At 40.8% G+C, this 18,291-nt stretch overlaps 1 protein-coding gene across 2 annotated transcripts; it reads right to left on the bottom strand.

Annotated features, from left to right (window-relative positions):
- Positions 1-2,680: 2,680 nt before the first annotated feature.
- Positions 2,681-11,454, bottom strand: LOC119652625 (glutathione S-transferase 1-1). Of its 2 annotated transcripts, none has more exons than XM_038056870.1 (4): positions 11,222-11,454; positions 3,493-3,638; positions 3,354-3,428; positions 2,681-3,283 (listed from the first exon to the last, which is right to left on the bottom strand). In XM_038056870.1, exons 2-4 carry the CDS (start codon positions 3,625-3,627, stop codon positions 2,798-2,800), a joined length of 696 nt encoding a protein of 231 aa, XP_037912798.1. In that variant the 5' UTR covers positions 3,628-3,638; positions 11,222-11,454; the 3' UTR covers positions 2,681-2,797. The 2 variants fall into 2 exon arrangements, with proteins under 2 accessions (XP_037912798.1, XP_037912799.1); XM_038056871.1 differs by lacking the exon at positions 11,222-11,454 and adding an exon at positions 11,087-11,111.
- Between the last annotated feature and the right edge of the window lie 6,837 nt (positions 11,455-18,291).

Raw genomic sequence — 18,291 nt, 5'->3', positions numbered from 1 at the left:
AGGAATACCAACCTTCGGCAGAGATTTCCATATTAGATTCCAATTGACCGAATTGAATACATTCTTCACGTCCAGGGTCGCCACCAAGCAATATTCGCTGGTACTACCCTTTCCGTAGATTGCATCTTCGACTAAGCCAGTAACTAATTGGATGGTATCAATGGTTGGTCTGGCTTTACAGAACCCATACTGCCGATTTGTAAGATCTCCTTGGCTCAGTAATCTATTACACATTACCCGTTCTAACATTTGCCCCACAGTGTCCAGAAGACATATGGGTCTATATGAGGATGGTTCTCGGACAGCCAGGCTTCGAACAACTCAGTGTATATGTCCGGACTGGATTTCACGGCGAACTTAAGGACCTTATTTGGTACTCCTCCAAACCCGGACTTTACTGTCACCTATTCCGCTATTCTGTCTCTTCAGCAGCTCGTGTCTGGTGACTGATGATATAGGCATTATATTCTGAGATCACTGGAAACTCTCAGCGCCCTTCTATTGCTAGGAGAATAACGCCTAAATGATTTTTAACAAAAGAATAAGGCACGTGATCTGTGGAGATGAACAGCTTCTGGATCTGGCTATACAGAACTCATACTGTCGATCTGAGAGGCCTCTTTGGCTCTCAACAACCCGGAGTAATATATTGTAGATTAGTCGCTCTATCATTTTCCCCACAGTGGCTCTGTATGAAGGTGATTAACCTAGAGGTTTACCACACTTAGGCAATAGTACCAGCTTCTGCCGCTTCCATGTCGCAAAAAATACCCCCTCGAAGATGGACGCTTCGGGTAACTCACTGAACAGTCTGGATTTGACGACGATCTTAAGGGCCTTATTCGGTACTCCGACTAGGCCCGGGGCTTTACTGTTACCTAATCTAATGCAGATTTTCAACAGTTCGTCGCCGGTGGCTGGTTGAATTGTCGTTATATTCGGAAGTCGCTGAAAGCTGTCAGTATCCCACTCTTGCTGGTCGAATAACCCCTAGATGGTTTTCAGCAAGAGGGTAGGAGAAGTCATTTGCGGAGATGAACGGCCTCTAAATCGACCCATCACGATTCTATAGGCGCTCCCCGTGGATTTACATCCGCTTCCAAACAGCTCCTTAAAGCAACCCCTGATTGTAGCTTCTAACAAACTGCGCCATCTTGCATTTGCATCTCTGCTACCCTACTCATGGTCCCAAGCGTTGAAGTCAACGGCAATCACCTTTGGACGTCAACCCCTTGCATCGCGAACAAGATTATCAAGCATTTTTTGGAATTCAGACGGCGTCAAACTTGGTTGGACATAGCAGCTGTATACTTATTTTCGCCCATACAAAACCACTGGCAGTCTGACTCGCAGTACATTGAAAATCATCAGTTTTGCCTACGCTGTATCTTTTCAGCTCGAACATAAAATCCCCTTTCTGATTTCTTCGGATTCTGTTCACACTCCGCTCAGATCTTTTAGGCTGGGGTGAGCTTTGATCTTTTTGAGTATCCCCACATAGGACAGACTGCCCTTGCTGAAGATAACAACCGCCTCTGAATGAATTCGCACTTTTGCTCTTCTTTTCACTTTTTTGTTGGTGACTCCATTGTACTCGTTCGCCTTGGATTGCATTGGCCGGCGTTCGTAATTTGGTTGCATGCTTTCCTCCTTCTGCACTTTTAGTTTTCGGAATCGCCTGTCCGCTTTTTTTCTCCTAGACGACTGTTGATTATTTAGTAGATCCCCCTCTTTTTCGTGTACTCTTTTATTTGGCCGTAATTCGACGGTAATACGGTTAGGTGTGACACTGCTTGTTACACTGTTGGGACAGCACAATTCGGCGTCTCCTTAGAATTCCTTTCCTTCTCCTTTTATAAAGGACTCTAATAGCCCTCACTATATTTTTTATGGCTTGGTGCACCTTGTGCTTGTCCCTGATAAATTAGGACAGCTCAACTATTTTTTCCCAAGGGCTCTGCTCTCGATGAGTCCCGAAGGTGTTACTCCTTTTATACGCTACTTCACCCTTGCCAAATATTGACCTTCCCTGTACCTTTACCGTCTTCGACAATGGTGGAGACCGCAGAGTTGACGGTCTTCTTCTGAATGGATCTCTTTCTTTGGCTTGGAGTACCTAATACTGTCGTCCCTCTTGAACATATGCGGTGGGTGTTATCCCCGTTTTTGTCGTGCAGCGTTCTGCCTTTAGTTCATCTTTGTTTGGTTATATTACCGGTATTCTCGTTAAGGTGGTACTACGCTTAAACACCTTTTTTCCAAATTCAAACCACTTGTAGCATCATATGCTACGGTGGCCAAGTTGTCCACTATCGAGGCACTGCGGTCGAGGGATATCGACGACCAGGAGCCCGCTTGCTTACTCCCAAAAGCCGCCGGTATTAGGGTTCCAAGTCCCTGGACCGTAAGTTTACTCCCTCTCACGTCTTCCACGGTGATTTTATGTTCTAGGTATCCTTCCCATAGCCATTTTGGTCCACGCACCAGAGATAATTAAATACTAATACTCGAACTCCGATAACGTGTGGAAGCATGAGAAATTCAACGTAGTGTCCGCCGTGACAAAAGCTGAAAGGAGCACCTCGGTTCTCAACCTTCTCCAAATAGAAGTAAGATCATCTTGGCTATCAATGCACTCAAACAGAGTAAAACTGCAACAAACAAGCTAAAAAAAATTCCATAGTTTTCATCTTACTTTTTATTTTATTATGAATATTACAAAACAGCATTGTATGCAAATGATATGGGCATAAATTCACCCCCGAGGAGGAGCGAGCGGGATATATTAGGAAGAATCCTATTTATTAACCTTACGTATTGGATGAATTGGATGGGTCATCGCACTTAGATCTGGTGGATTCTTCTCAAAGTGGGCGAGCTCCTTCATACCTCCTTCTGCAATTGCCCACAGATCAGGATTCTCGTTTTTGAAAGTTTCATACCAATTTTTGATTAGCGGGTACTCGTCCAGGCTAAAATCGATAGCTTCAAGGCAGAGAGTGGCAGTCATTAAAGGGAAATCGCCAATAGTCAAATTATCTCCAGCAGCGTATTTTGTTCCCAGCCGTTTCAGATACTCTTCGAATGTAGCTAATGCTATATTCAGTTTCTTTAGCCCCATGGGGGTTCGTTCATAATCAAAGAACATTGGAGCCAAACAGTGAGCGCCGATGCTGGCATAGTAAAACATGCCGTTGAAGCAGAGTCGATGATTGACAAGAGCCCGTTGTTTGGGATCTTTCGGATAGAGAGGACTGTCTGGAGCGTATTTGTCGCAGAGATACTACAATAAAAAATAAAATATGTGGTAAATTATAACATGTACCTCCTTTTGGATGTAGGCATGTTTATACCTGCATAATAGCAATGCTTTCTGATAGAAGGAAGCCATCGTCATCAAGGACGGGTATCTCTTTTTGGGGATTCAGCTACAAAGTACAAGAAATTTCTACATGTGGTCATCTGGTATTTAATAATACTTAAAGTACTTACCTTAGCGTACTCTTCCGTTAGATGCTCCCCGTTATTGAAGATAACATCAACTAGTTCAAAGGGAATATTTAGTGCCTTAAGCGTCATGCGAACAGCAAGTGATGGCGGTCCATCAGATACAGAGTACAGCTTCATGGTTGTAGTTTCTGTAAGAAAGAAAGACTTAGTCAAAATGTTTATATTTGTTACGCCAGTATAGATGAAAGGTGAATCTTTTTCATATTGATCCACTAAAGTGCACAGTTAGGAATATACTTCTTCAAAACAATCTTCTTCTATTATATAAAAATAAAAGCGATTATTACACATATCGGTTTGTGATCGATGGACTTCGAAACCATCCAACCGATTGTCATTCAAATTGGTAGATGCATATATTATGGTATTTTTTAACGAAGAAGATTTTTACGCTATTTAAAATACCGTAGCTAGATACCGCCGAAATACCGCCACTAGATAGCCATGCAAAGAATTAATTTCTACATTGTTCACCCGGTCGTTATGAAAATTCGTATAAGGTTCATTTTCAACCCAATCCTCGTAGGACGTGAAAAGTTCATACATCGGGAGAGTGGCGACCCTACCGCGTTAAGGAGAAAGGATGGAGGGGTATGGAAAAGGAGGAGGAAGTTTAAAAATTGCTACGGCCATCCTCGCTTAAAAAGTTATGGCGCCCGCATTGGGGCTATTTTCATGTAAAAACGGTAAGAGAGAAGAGAAGATCCCTATAATTAACATCGTCGAAAGATCGTGGCGGTCATCCTCCGTTGAAAGGTTATGCCGCCCCGAAAAAGGACCATTTTGGTAACATCAATAAGCTTAGAATATATTATATTATATTCCCCATTTGAAACGCCTTAAATTTCTAAGGGGATGACTGCTTCGTGTTTGAAGAGAGGAGCCTCAACCGCCGCCAACATGAAGTTTTCACCGCCTTCAGAATAGGATTGAGATTCTGAAAATTATTGAAAATGATAGCAGAAAGATCGAACATTGGAAGATGAACCAAACCTACACAGCAATTGTCAGCCAGTAGAGTTGCTGATATATCTGACGAACAACACTTGCAACTGAAAAAAGCGAAGAAAAGCAAGACACACAACATAGTAAAGCTATGTATTGTTCCACTGACAAAGTCAATTGGCCACCCCTAACTTAGTCGCAGAGATACTTCTAATTCATATTACCGAAGCTATTCAAGATTTCAAACACTTTGCACGGTATATATATATATTCGACAATACAATGAATGCTTTCAAATAGCATTGTTTGGGATGACGAATATTGAAAAATATCGTAATTTCAAACCCACATCTCGAATGTGGGAGGAGGAAGGACATGAAGGCCCAGGGTTTTAACGTAAATGCCTGTCGTGTAGGCATAATCTCACGGTCCTCTTCAGGAGGGTATTTCGGAGCTTAGGTACCATATAGTGGCAGCCCTCTGATTTTTCTCAGATTTTTCGGTTGAGTAGTTTCTGAGAATGGGTTCGTTAAAAAAAAGATCACTTTCAACCCCCCGCACTCCCCACCTTTTCAACAAATGTCAAAACTGAGACCGGCTTCGAAAAGTACTAACCGAGACCTTTAATTTGATATCCACATGACTATATTTGATGAAAAAAAAATGTACATCCCCCTTTTGCACGTATGAGGACCCCCCTTCCTTAAATTCGACGTAAAAGGATGTAACTCACTATATGCGTGAGCGTCCACAGCTCCCACCTTTGCACCAAATTTGGTGCCAATCACTACAACCGTCTCCGAGAAAAATGCGTGTCGCCGACAGACAGACAGACAGTAACCCGATTTTAATAAGGTTTTGTGTAAATTTTAATAAGATTAAGGGATTTTAATAAGGTTTTGTGTTTACACACCTCATTGACCTTTCCGAAAGATTAAAATTTTAAGGTGAGTTGCTTTTTGCAATTTGTTCAAGATGATCTCTACAGATTTCAAAATTATTTGCAGGTAGTTAGAAGAAGGATTATGAAAGTACAATATGTATTTAGAGATATCATTCCATTCTCGGTTAGGCTAGCTGACACGCTCCGCTTCCTTTCCAGTAGTGAATCCTTTTATTCACATAGTCGTGTTCCACGACTTTGTGGTCAGGTGTGAACTAAGCATAATATTTGTGATATACCGTAACGAAAAAAGTTCGTAGGGACCAAATTAGGATTGCATTAGGACCAACTTATGTTACCTCTCCTGAAAGTTAATTTACCAGGAAAAATTTCAAGAATTCGCCATAACGTGATACTCGTGTTGGCTGCGACTATAACCAGCAAATTTTCGTAATGTAAGTACCAAAAAGTTATCTAACGTTTCTACCTAGCGTACTGAATTCACTGTAATCTACGATCATCTTTCTTTTTCAAAAAAAATATAGACCAATTCTTCGTTGCCTCCCTGCCCGTACAGTCAGGCATATGTAGAGGTTCTAATGCTTTTATTCCGGATTTAGTGCATTCTAGCATAGGCAATTCTGCTCGTTTAATGTTTAAATAGAAAATACTTCGCACATAATATAAATAAGGCAAACTACTATGACTCCACAATTTAGCAAAATTGATCACGATTTGTGATATGCACTTTTCATCCAGATACACCGTATAAAAATGAATACCTCCACAACTTGCAAGTTTTATTGCGTCAGGCATGCAATTGCTTCGAAACTTTCACACAGGTCCCGAGCAAATCTTAGCAACCAAACAACATAGGCATATTCAAGGATCGAACGACTAAATGAGACACATATTACGTGAGAGCCATGAACAGGTGTTGTGAATTAGCAAGAGCGTCATATGTTAACTCTTCTCACCGTTTCACCAATGTGAGTTAGATCTCAATCTCATTAGCATGTAACTATTGGTGTACTACTATTTAACGGAATGTGAAAATCTCCGTCAATATACCATCCGCCCCGATCCTTTGTAAGAAACGAAGACTTTGTTCGGCTCTTTCAGCTCATTGAAAGCTTACTAATTTGAGAAGTAACTTTTACGCGAAAAATGGTTTCTGGGGATCATTATTTGAAGCGAGACGAGAATTTCCCCTCAAGCGGTAAATCTATTTATTGGCCGACTGACGTGACAAAAACGCTCCATGTACCAATCACATCACAGGAAATCTAAGAAGAATACCTCCAAAAATGAAAACAATGTCCGATCAGTCGCCTGTTATGATATTTTAGTGAAACAGTGAGGAGGAAAGATTATCATCCCAGGCTGATTAATAGACATGGGCGGTGTTAAAGAAAACCTTTGCGTAAATGTCCTAATCAACACCACTTATCAAATCGAGGAAGATATCAATTTGCTAACAAAAAGATACATGAGACAGCATTTCTGCTCATTAGGGACTAAATAAGAAATATACTGAATGTCCTGCAGAAGTCAACAAACCAATTGCAGAGAAACATGAAATACGCAAATCACATAACACAGAAAAAACTTTAAACTTCCTTGCAAACAAGCCGAAGGCGTTATTTAATAAATATAACAAGTCGGGAAACCGGAAGCTGGACGCTTCAGGTACGAAAGGTTTTGTGTATTTCTTAGTATTTAGCACGTAATATATCCATATATTATGTGAGATTATCCACTTTCCGGTGATATTGACATTCATAGTCTTCAATTTTCAAAGAAGCAACAAATTTGAGGTGTTATAACTTTGTTAGTAATAGTGCGATTTCCACCAAACTTGGTAAGATCATGCTCTATATTATAGCCTATATCACTGCAATTTCATGGTACTAGGATGAACCTAAGGGGGGTTTCTAACCAATTACAAAAAATTGCAGTAATATACTATTATTAACTTTATTTAAACAGATATCGGCATGGAAGGTATTTCGGAGCCCAGGCACCATATAGTGGCAGCCTCCTGATTTTTTCAGATTTTTCGGTTTGGTAGTTTCTGAGAATGGCCCCCTTAAAGAAGTGACCACTTTCAACCCCCCGCGCTCCCCACCCTTCCAACGAATGTCAAAACTAAGATCGGTTTTGAAAAGTACTAATCGAGACCTTTAATTTGATACCCCACATGACTATATTTGATAAAAAAAAATTTTACACCCCCCTTTTGCATGTATGGGGACCCCCCCTTAAATTCGAAGTAAAAAGATGTAATTTACTGTATGCGTGAGCGTTCACAGTGCCCACCTTTCTACCAAATTTGGTGTCAATCATTATAACCGTCTCCGAGAAAAATGCGTGTGACGGACAGACAGACAGACGGACAGACAGTAAACCGATTTTAATAAGGTTTTGTGTTTACACAAAACCTTAAAAATGAGTCTTTCAATAGATATGTTTCAAATTTGATAACGCAAAAAGACACAGGCGACTCACTATGGAAGGCAGCGAAAAGTCTAAAAAGACCTAGACAACAAATCCCACGTATTAAACAGGAAACCTGGAGTTGGATTCGTTTCTACAAACGATAAGGCAGATCTCTTCATTTCTAGATATATATGGGCCTAGAACCATAACCCCAATCCGAAAAGTTGCCCATTAACCAATACTGCGTATAAAACTAAACGATCTGAGGGCAAAAATGAAAACAAATGTTCCTCCTAATAAAGCTCATGGCTAAGAACTTATTACTTATACTGAAAGAATTGCCAGAAAAGGGCGTTATCAAGTTCCTACAAATAGTCGATGCAGCGTTCAGGTAAAAATACATTCCCCGTCAATGCAGAGTGACCAAAAGACCCCTAAATCAGGGAAGGACCCAAATAAAATCGAATCGTATCGGCCAATATCACTACCCCCAACCACCGCCACATTATTCGAAAGGCTTCTCCTCAAAAGACTTCAATATGATATGAAAGGGAATAATCACAGCAAGGTGAGCCTTGCCTACCGTTTAGTGGCGCAAAGGGTCTGAGACTTTTTCAACGCGGCCTTAAGTGACCATGTATATATGTTACCAATAGATCGTCTGGCTTTTGAGGCCTACTGCCTACATGAGAAAAATATAATAATCCACCTGTGAAAGATGCAGAGTTTCGTGGACGACATCACTTTGCCTGAAGAAGATGGAATCGGTTTGACTAAGGAAACCTCTCGTTTCTCGTAATTATCATCGCGAGGCAGAGTAAAATAAAGCCTGTGCTGAATCAAATGAACTATGTATGAAACTTGCATTATGCGTTTTAACAAGGAAAACTCATTTCACCGAAGAATAAAATCAAAAATTTGACATACCGAAAACTGATTCTTTGAAATATATAGAAACTACATATGTATGAGTATTGAGGTCCGCAGCCTATGTAGCTGTGGAATAGTTCATTAGATAACAAAACAAATATACAAATGCTCGATGGAAAGGGCTGAATTATCTCCTGATCAAGGGGATAATTGAGAACTGCATGATCTACCTGAAAGAAGGCTAAGGAAAAAAGCTAACCTAATTCGGCATACAAGCAAATTGCAGTGGTCTCCTCGTCGACGGAAGCAGAATATGGCGCTCTCGCCACCGCTGGAGTTGAAATACTTTGGATGAGAGGTCTGATCTCTGAGGTTGGGATGATGGATTGACTTTACGAGGTCAACAACAGCCTGAAGCCTATGGGAAGGAAGGGAATCAATGTGCAATAAAAAAACATCAAGGATTAGGCTATCAATATCCTCACCAAAGGACTAAATCGAAAGCAGCATTGTTATCACTGATTGTTGAAGTAATAAAATATGTGTACTTGCATTTCATGTACGCACAGATAAAAATAGAATTTAAGTTCGGAAAAGTCCTTAACTCTTATAGTAAGATTTAGTTTCTCTGTCCTGTACTGCGCGCAATGTAAAATCAAAATATCCATTCTCTCATCATCATCATCAACGGCGCAACAACCGGTATCCGGTCTAGGCCTGCCTTAATAAGGAACTCCAGACATTCCGGTTTTGCGCCGAGGTCCACCAATTCGATATCCCTAAAAGCTGTCTGGCGTCCTGGCCCACGCCATCGCTCCATCTTAGGCAGGGTCTGCCTCGTCTTCTTTTCCTACCATAGATATTGCCCTTATAGACTTTCCGGGCGGGATCATCTTCATCCATACGGATTAAGTGACCCGCCCACCGTAACCTATTGAGCCGGATTTTATCCACAACCGAACGGTCATGGTATCGCTCATAGATTTCGTCATTGTGTAGGCTACGGAAACGTCCATCCTCATGTAGGGGGCCAAAAATTCTTCGGAGGATTCTTCTCTCGAACGCGGCCAAGAGTTCGCAATTTTTCTTGCTAAGAACCCAAGTTTCCGAGGAATACATGAGGACTGGCAAGATCATAGTCTTGTACAGTAAGAGCTTTGACCCTATGGTGAGACGTTTCGAGCGGAACAGTCTTTGTAAGCTGAAGTAGGCTCTGTTGGCTGACAACAACCGTGCGCGGATTTCATCATCGTAGTTGTTATCGGTTGTGATTTTCGACCCTAGATAGGAGAAATTGTCAACGGTCTCAAAGTTGTATTCCCCTATCCTTATTCTTGTTCGTGCTTGTGTTTGACCAGTGCGGTTTGATGTTGTTGGTTGATTCGTCTTCGGTGCTGACGTTGCCACCATGTATTTTGTCTTGCCTTCATTGATGTGCAGCCCAAGATCTCGCGCCGCCTGCTCGATCTGGATGAAGGCAGTTTGAACGTCTCGGGTGGTTCTCTCGTCCAGTAAAAATATGAATACGTTATCGTCTCAACCGTGTTTCTTTTCTCACCCTGGCATGCTCAGAGTTCAGGAAATATAAATAGCATAACAAACCAAAAACATTATCGATTCTCTCCAAAACAAACTAAGTCCTACTATCAAACACTTGACAAGCGAAATGACGCAATTTTGAATCTTCAATTGAAATAAGTACTATTATCTAAAGTGGCGACCATCTGCTCTCTCCCTATATCAGTTATCGAACGTAAAGCTATCAGAACTTAAGTAAGCACGAAAAAATTGTAAATGAGGGATTGTGCATTCTCAAGTGATCGAACATAAATACAAAGCAAGTAAGCATTATTTGCTAGTACCCAAATTGCGACTACCACCAGTCAAAGAAAATTATCACAAATCAAAGACTCAAAATCTGTTTAAAAATCAACTCCTAATGAAGGTCGACCAGTTGGAAAGGCAATTTATACTATTTATTGGAAGTTATTAGCCACAAAATCATGCTATTGTAATTAACACAACGCAATATCCATGACGACATTCCTCACTAGTAGTCACATCGAGTGATTTGCCTCCTAGTAATTATCACATTCTATGGAAACTATCGTTTTTTAAAGAGGGAACTGTCTGTCCTAATGCGGTCACCTGCCATTGTTTTGCGATTAGCACTTAATTGTAGCATTCATCAAAAGGAAACTCAATCCTAATTATTCGCATTTAGATAAAACCCTTATTGAGTTAAAAAACGGCGATAACTTCCGCTAAATATGCTAGCGGAGCACAATTCACTGGATTTTGTATACATTGAGTTCATATGAACAGCAGCTTCTATTGTCTTCCACAATCTCATCTCTTCCACATTAGCTCAACATCCGACTAATTAGCATAGCAATAAAAATGGCTACGTTGGCTCTAGACACAAATTTTAGCATTTACCCCAGTAAAATATCACTTAATTCGCTTCCAATCGATAATCACACTAGTAACGAGCCCAAACATCAAAAGGGACACACTATGAATATCCGAAACTAGCTTGTATGTACTCAAAACACCGGGGGTCAACAAACTTACCTTAATATTCCGTCAGAACAAGAGAAACTATATTTAGTTATTGGAGCTAAGCCGGCTAGAATTCTCGACGAGTGTTTTCAGAAAACTGAAAGCCAACGATGCGATCCCACTATCTTGATTCGTGTGTTCGCAGCTTGAAGACTCCCAAGTCCTCAAGCTCTAGAAGTTCAATGCTGACTCATTTTGATAATGGGGGGACAAGACACTTCCCGCTGCTGTCCGTAGACCTTGTCCCCAGACCAAACGCCAACTTCCCGTGCAAAGTTGCTTTGGGGAACCTGTTCATAACTGGAATCTACGTAGGAGAAAACCGGCCGGCACAGCAGTTACAATGTTCGGCTGAACGACGCATCTGTTGGTAGAGAATTTAAGATATGAATTTAAACGCCATAGATGTACTTTGCCAGACTTTCTACGGGGAGGAGGAGGAATTCGGTTCTTATAGCTATCTCAATGCGCTTTAACTATGATCTGGATTCTGCACAACATTTGGTGAACATTCGTGTCCCAAATTTAATTAAACGTTTAAAAGAAGGCATTCATATCCGAATAGGGTATTTAAGAAATAAAGTGTAGCATCTCTTTGTGAGAAAACAGTGTGTGCGATAGACTAATTGTTCATATATTACCTTGGTTAAAGATACCAGCGCTTTACTCCCCGTTTATCTGCAGGTCCATCAGCATTCACACAAACTATGTAGATATTTTAACTAATAATTTTTAGATCTTTCTAAGAACGGAATTCTTATTTGGTTACTAAGAAAAGTGAGAAATGTAGTCTGTAAGGCGTCGGATTGAAAAGTGCGAGAAATGCGAGAATTCAATGAAAAAGTTCAATAAATAAGCCGAATTTAAAAATGTATATATATGGTTGCCACTTACACTTACTTAGTTCCCTTCACAACTTCACGAGAAGCTTGAACTTCTCCTCCACTATTCTGCAAGACGAGTGTCTGGGAATAGTGAATTCCATTGCATGTCACAACCAGCACAACCACTTCCGCCTTCCGATCAATAGGTATCTAACCCTCGCATTAACGAAGTTCTCCGCTCGAAATTATGCCTGGCCCGAGCACCCCAATGACATGATGTAGATAAGTTTTGACTTTGCTTTGGCTTTTTCTTTTAGGATAAAGTGGTCCTAGATCCCCCATCTACAGCGGAGCAGAAAAAACATAATACATAAGGACTGGCAAGATCGTAGTCTTGTACAGTAAAAGCTTTGACCCTATGGTGAGACGTTTCGAGCGAACCAGTTTTTGTAAGCTGAAATAGGCTCTGTTCGCAGCCAACAACCGTGCGCAGATTTCATCGTTTTAGCTATTATCGATTGCGATTTTCGGCCCTAGATAGGAGAAATTTTCAACGGTCACAAAGTTCTAGTCTTCTATCTTCATTGTTTTCGATTGACCTGTCCGATTCGAAGTTATTCGTTCTTTCGGTTTTGGCGGTAACATTGCCACCGTGTACTTAGTCTTGCCTACATTAATGTGCAACCCAAGATCTCGTGCCGCCTGCTCGATCTGGATGAAGCTAGACTGTACATGTCGGGTTGTTCTTCCCATGATGTCAATATCGTCAGCGTAGCCCAGTAGTTGGTTGGACTTGAATAGGATGTGTGCCTCTCGCATTTACATCTGCATCGCGAATCACTTTCTCCATGGCCAGGTTATAGAGGATACATGATAGGGCATCCCCTTGTCTTACCCCGTTGTTGATGTTGAATGGTCTCGAGAATGATCCTGCTGCCTTTATCTCGCCTCGCACGTTGGTCAGTGTCAGCCTAGTCAGTCTTATCAATTTCATTGGGATATCGAATTCTCTCATGGCTGTGTACAGTCTTACCCTGGCTATGCTGTCGTAAGTGGTATGGGCCAATGATTTTCTGAACGGAATGCGGCTATCCGGCCTGGCATGAGAGCGGAGAATATCTTATAGATGGTACCGAGCAACGTGATACCTCTATAATTGCTGCACTGCGTGATACTCCCCTTTTTATGTATAAGACAGATAATGCCCCGTTGCCATGGTATTAATTCGCTGTCCCATACTTTGAGCATCAGTTGATGAACCGCTTGGTGTAATTGTTCGCCAATTTAACCAATTCGGCGACTTATGGTTTTTAAGCCGATGAATTGCACGGACTGTTTCCTCTATTCATCTTGCTGACTTGTTGGTAAAACTTGCGCGCCTGGTGCGGTTGCTCCCTGTACTTTTCTAGTTCACAGACTTGTTGGTTCTCCCAGGCTTCCTTTTTCCGTCCGTGAGGTCGCTTCTCCGCTCGACGGAATTCGTGATAAGTCTCTGCGCGTGGTATATATGCAGCATTCTTCCGTTCCGTTGCTAGCTACATTCATCGTCAAACCAGCCGTTCCGACTTTTCTTGCGGATGGGGCTAAGTATCTTTGTGGCCGTATCAATGATAACGTTCTTAAGGTGGTTGTGAAAACCATTTGGTGATGCTTCATCTCCAGGACATCTGTTAGCTGCTGTTATTGCGGCATCCATTTCCCACTTATAGGTGCTACGGAGGGCTGTGTTATGAATGGCTTCAGCTCTCACCTGATTGTCAGAAGGGATTGTAGGTGGTACCGTAATTCGAGCACTATGCCAATGAGATAGTGGACCGGGTCTGTATTGGTCCCCCTATATGTTCTTACATTTATCAAGGCTGAGAGGTGGCGACGTTCGATCAGCACGTGGTCAATTTGGTTGAAAGTTGTCCCGTCTGGAGAGGCCCACGTATGTTTGTAGACCGCTTTCCGCGCAAACTAGGGACTCCCAACAACCATTTCATGCACAGCCCGTTATCATTGGTATTCCTATATAAGCTATGGGAGCCGAAGTATCGCCTGAACACGGGCTCCGTCCCTACTTGACTGTCGGAATCTGCAAGTAAGATTTTGATATCATACTTGGGACAGGCTTCGAGGATCCGTTCAACTACCTTGCAGGTATCCTTCTCCGACTCTCTATCAGTGAACGGACCAAAAAGGTGAGAGTAGGTTGCTCTCCATGTGGTCCGGCCCAACATCAAATAGATGTAGACTTAGGATCTTTCATATACCAAACAAAAATGAATGATGTTTCACTATCAGTTGACATTCTAAGTGTTGAAGAAAATTTTTGGAGATAAACAATATCTTTTTATAACGGAAAGGACGTGAAATTTGTGTTAGTGAACGCAAATTATTATAAAATTTTGGAAAAATGGCAAATGACTACGACAAATTGTTAAGGATTCGCCAATATTCGTCTGTGGAGACATCAGTCTCAGTCAGGCAGACAAATTATTGTGATGCGTACAAATGTAAGGATCCATTGTGAGCTGGATTTAGAAACTTAATTAATTTATATAAGCGTATTTCGTAAGTGGCAATTATTTATATGCACGAACGTGAATCAATTGCCCAACTACCTATTTGCTTCAGGCACAGACATCTGTCTGCCTGTTGTCTGATACAGACTGTGTGATGTCTGAGGCAGATTCAGACAGAAGCACACATATCCTGAAGCAGACATTTGTCTCTCTGATACAGGCACAGACATTTACCTGACAAAAGCACAGAAGAAGAAGAATATTTTATTTGAATGAATTCGTTTTGAGAACTGCTAAAAGGACTGTTTACATTGGAAGTTTTAATTATTAATGTCACTTGCATTAGTCCCGTCGCTTCCATTTATAAAAATTGAATTTAAGCCGGAGGTATTAGTGGCATTTAATTGTATGAGGTTCATAACATAATATATGCACGCAAGTCGATTGTCCGCGCACAAAGTCACGGCCACAGTAGATCTACTATAGGCAGTACCCTTACAGAAGCTTATCTGTACACATCAGAGACGCTAAACAAGGAAAAGACATAATCTTCATCAAATCGTATTGGTAAGAGAGAGATCGGTGAGCTTTTGCTATTCTGGTACTACGGCGTGCTCACGCATATAGCAAAAAGTTGTTTCACGTATTCACTTATACATAAGTAAAAACTTGCCAATCTCACCAATACATTGGCAAGTCCGGGCGGTATGTCAAACACAGCTGATCGGGTTTTCGGTGAATCTCGCTCATGCTCAAGGGCAAAACAATTTGAAATCGTGTGTACTCGCACTGATTTCCCCCCTTGAGGGGCAAGGGGGAGTGAGGTAGCTGTCTAGTATCTAACTGTGGTCACGGCATTGCACATAATCTTCAGGTTTATGCAATTAGTGTATGCATCTTCCTATATTTATGTTATGAAATTGATACAATTAAATGTCATCAATTAAATTCAATTTTTATGAATGGAAGCTACGGGATTAATGCAAGTGATATTAGTAATTAGCGCTTGCAAAGCAAATAGTGCTTTCCGCAGTTCTCAAATCGAAATCTATAAAATGAATTACATTCATACAAAGTAACAGCAGAAAACTAAAAGCACCGCCAAATAGAAAATGCCGTAATCTGTCACCACAATGAACCTTACCGAACTGCAACGAACTTTGCGGACCTGAAATCTTCGTTATACATTAAAACTGCGTGTGGATCGGAGCTTGTCTTGTGTACACTAAGCAACCAATCTTCATTATAAGATGAAGGGAGTAAGTTGCTCCCGAAATATATATCTACCTTGAAAAATAAAAATTGTAGTTTGGAGGAAGCTGCTGGTCTATCAATCTTAATTATGTTTCCCGCTTGAATAATAGATTTTAAACAATTTGAAGTGTTTTAATTAAAATACTAAGAAATGAACGCAGACGTTTTCTGCTGGAAAGCCCGTTGTTTTTGTAAATAACTGTGTTAAATTTTGTTCTTAAGAATAATTGTCCTTTTTTTTAGGTTCGAAATGCATTGTTGTGTTTTACTTAAAATAAATGAGAAACCGAAAATCAATTTCAGCAAAAATTAAATAAGTTATGTGCAATTCAAGAGAAATTTAGTGAGTGAATGACTTTTCTGCTATGTGTACATGTAAGTATATTTCGGAATTGCGAATTGCAGCTCACAATACGCATATATACTTATATTTGTACGCATCTCAATTCTCGATTTCGGTTTGCTTCGTACATGTGCGTAGATATGTATGGGCCTACAAATTGCAAACAATTCCTTAGGGTACGCACATAAATGATCCGAAATGGGTTACGAAGTCGTTTGCTTTCAATTTGCTGACGTATGTATACATACACTCCTATTTTTTATCAATGACCTCACCTCCATCCTTAGCTGCCTCTGGTTCGACTCCGTTGGACTATGCTCTCTTACAGTCCAACCTTGATAATTAAGTCGATTGGTGTTCGGTCAACAAGCTAAATGTCAACAAATGCCACTGGATGTGCTATTCGCTTCAACCCTCCCCAACATCCATTTCCTATTCTCTCAGTGGACAACCTATTTCACTACTGACCTCCTTCAAAGATCTGGGTGTAATATTCGACGACAAACTTCGTTTCAATTCCCACTTCGTTGACATCATCAATAGAGCTTCAAAAATGTCTGGTTTTATCCTACGTTCCTCCTCCGACTTTACCTCAATCCAACACTCCTTAACACTCTTCAATTCCCTTGTCAGAAACATCCTTAAATATTGCTGTGTAGTCTGGTCCCCCTTCCGCATTCGTGACTGCCGCGCTCTTGAAATTGTACAACGCAAATTCACCCAGACTCTCTTTTATAAAAAAAAAACCATCCACGGGTTGATTATCCGTCACGACTCCGCACCCTCAATCTCCGCTTCCTACAGCAACGCCGTATCTTCCTTGATATGTGTACCCTTTTCAAACTCTGCAATTGTCTGATGGACTGCTCCGCCAACTCGGATATTACTTTCCGTATCACTTCGCCTCATAACACACGTAGTGCGGATATTTGATATACCCTTCACAGAGCTCGAGATTTGCTTCCACTCTCCGATCCCGAGGCTATGTCGATCTTACAACGCCCTACAGCTTGAGTCCTTTGACTCTATTTGCTACTCTAGTTTTAAGGAGGTCTTCCCGTGTGAAGGCCGTCTTTTTTTCGCTTTTTTTTAGAAATTTTTTGTGAAGAACTGGATAAAGATACAAATACGAATTTTTCACAATATATTTATTGATATCTTGAGCGTGCCTAGCAATTTTTCAGCTTGATAGCATAGTTCATTATTGAAATACAGTGCAATTTATACACCCATATCCAAAAAAAAGGTGTTTCTTTGCTGTCGCGCTAGAGGGTGCTGCGATCATTTTAACGAAAAAAAGTAAACGGCATTTTAACGTGCAGACTCAACTACAGTCCGCAAACTAGGATGATTAGAAAATATAAAAAGCAAAATTTTTGGCAGCGGTTTCAAGGCTTCTTTAATGAATAAAAAAAACTATTGATTGAATCGAGTTTGCCGACCGTAGAAATATGTTCTGAATAAGCCACACACATTTATCTGTCTGTTGTCTGAGTCAAACACAGAAATCTGTCTGTCTGATGTCTGAACATACACGAACATTTGTCTGGTAAGTCGCAGACATTTGTCCGGTAAGCCGCAGACATTTGTCTGCCTGAAATCTAACACAGATACAGGCGTTTGCCGTCTCCAACCTAACTCAAAATTGTCCCACTGACGGCATTTGGTATAATTGCTTGCAACCATATTAAAAATTATGGAGTTGCATAGTCCAAAAGTCCGAAAAGTAATCAATACTTATTCGAAAATTTATAAATGGCTCTTTTTTGATTACATATTCTATTTCTGATGACTGATGAGATATATCGTTTGCTGCAAATGTTAAGGATAAGTCGGCTATGCGATCCGGCCTACCCCATAGTACATCGTCACAAGAATATCATTTTTTTCATGCCCTTCTTGCCTTTCAAATTCCATTAATTTTTTTTTTACCTTTTTCATGTCAGTTACATTTACAATATTATACCCCAAATACATTAACTTTCGCGAAACCCCTAAAACCCGATTTTACCCTTTATAGAGTTAATCCTTCATCACAATAAAAAACTAATTAGCTTCCGCTTAGCAATTAAATGAAGCCGCCACAGCAGTTGGCACACCTGCATTTGCACAAAATAAATGTTTCCGGCCACGTTAATGTGGTGGCGCCCTGAA

The sequence above is a fragment of the Hermetia illucens genome, chromosome 3 (genome assembly GCF_905115235.1).
Source record: "Hermetia illucens chromosome 3, iHerIll2.2.curated.20191125, whole genome shotgun sequence".
Classification (NCBI taxonomy): domain Eukaryota; kingdom Metazoa; phylum Arthropoda; class Insecta; order Diptera; family Stratiomyidae; genus Hermetia; species Hermetia illucens.
Note: the sequence above shows the minus strand (reverse complement) of the source record. Positions and strands in the feature narration are given on the sequence as shown.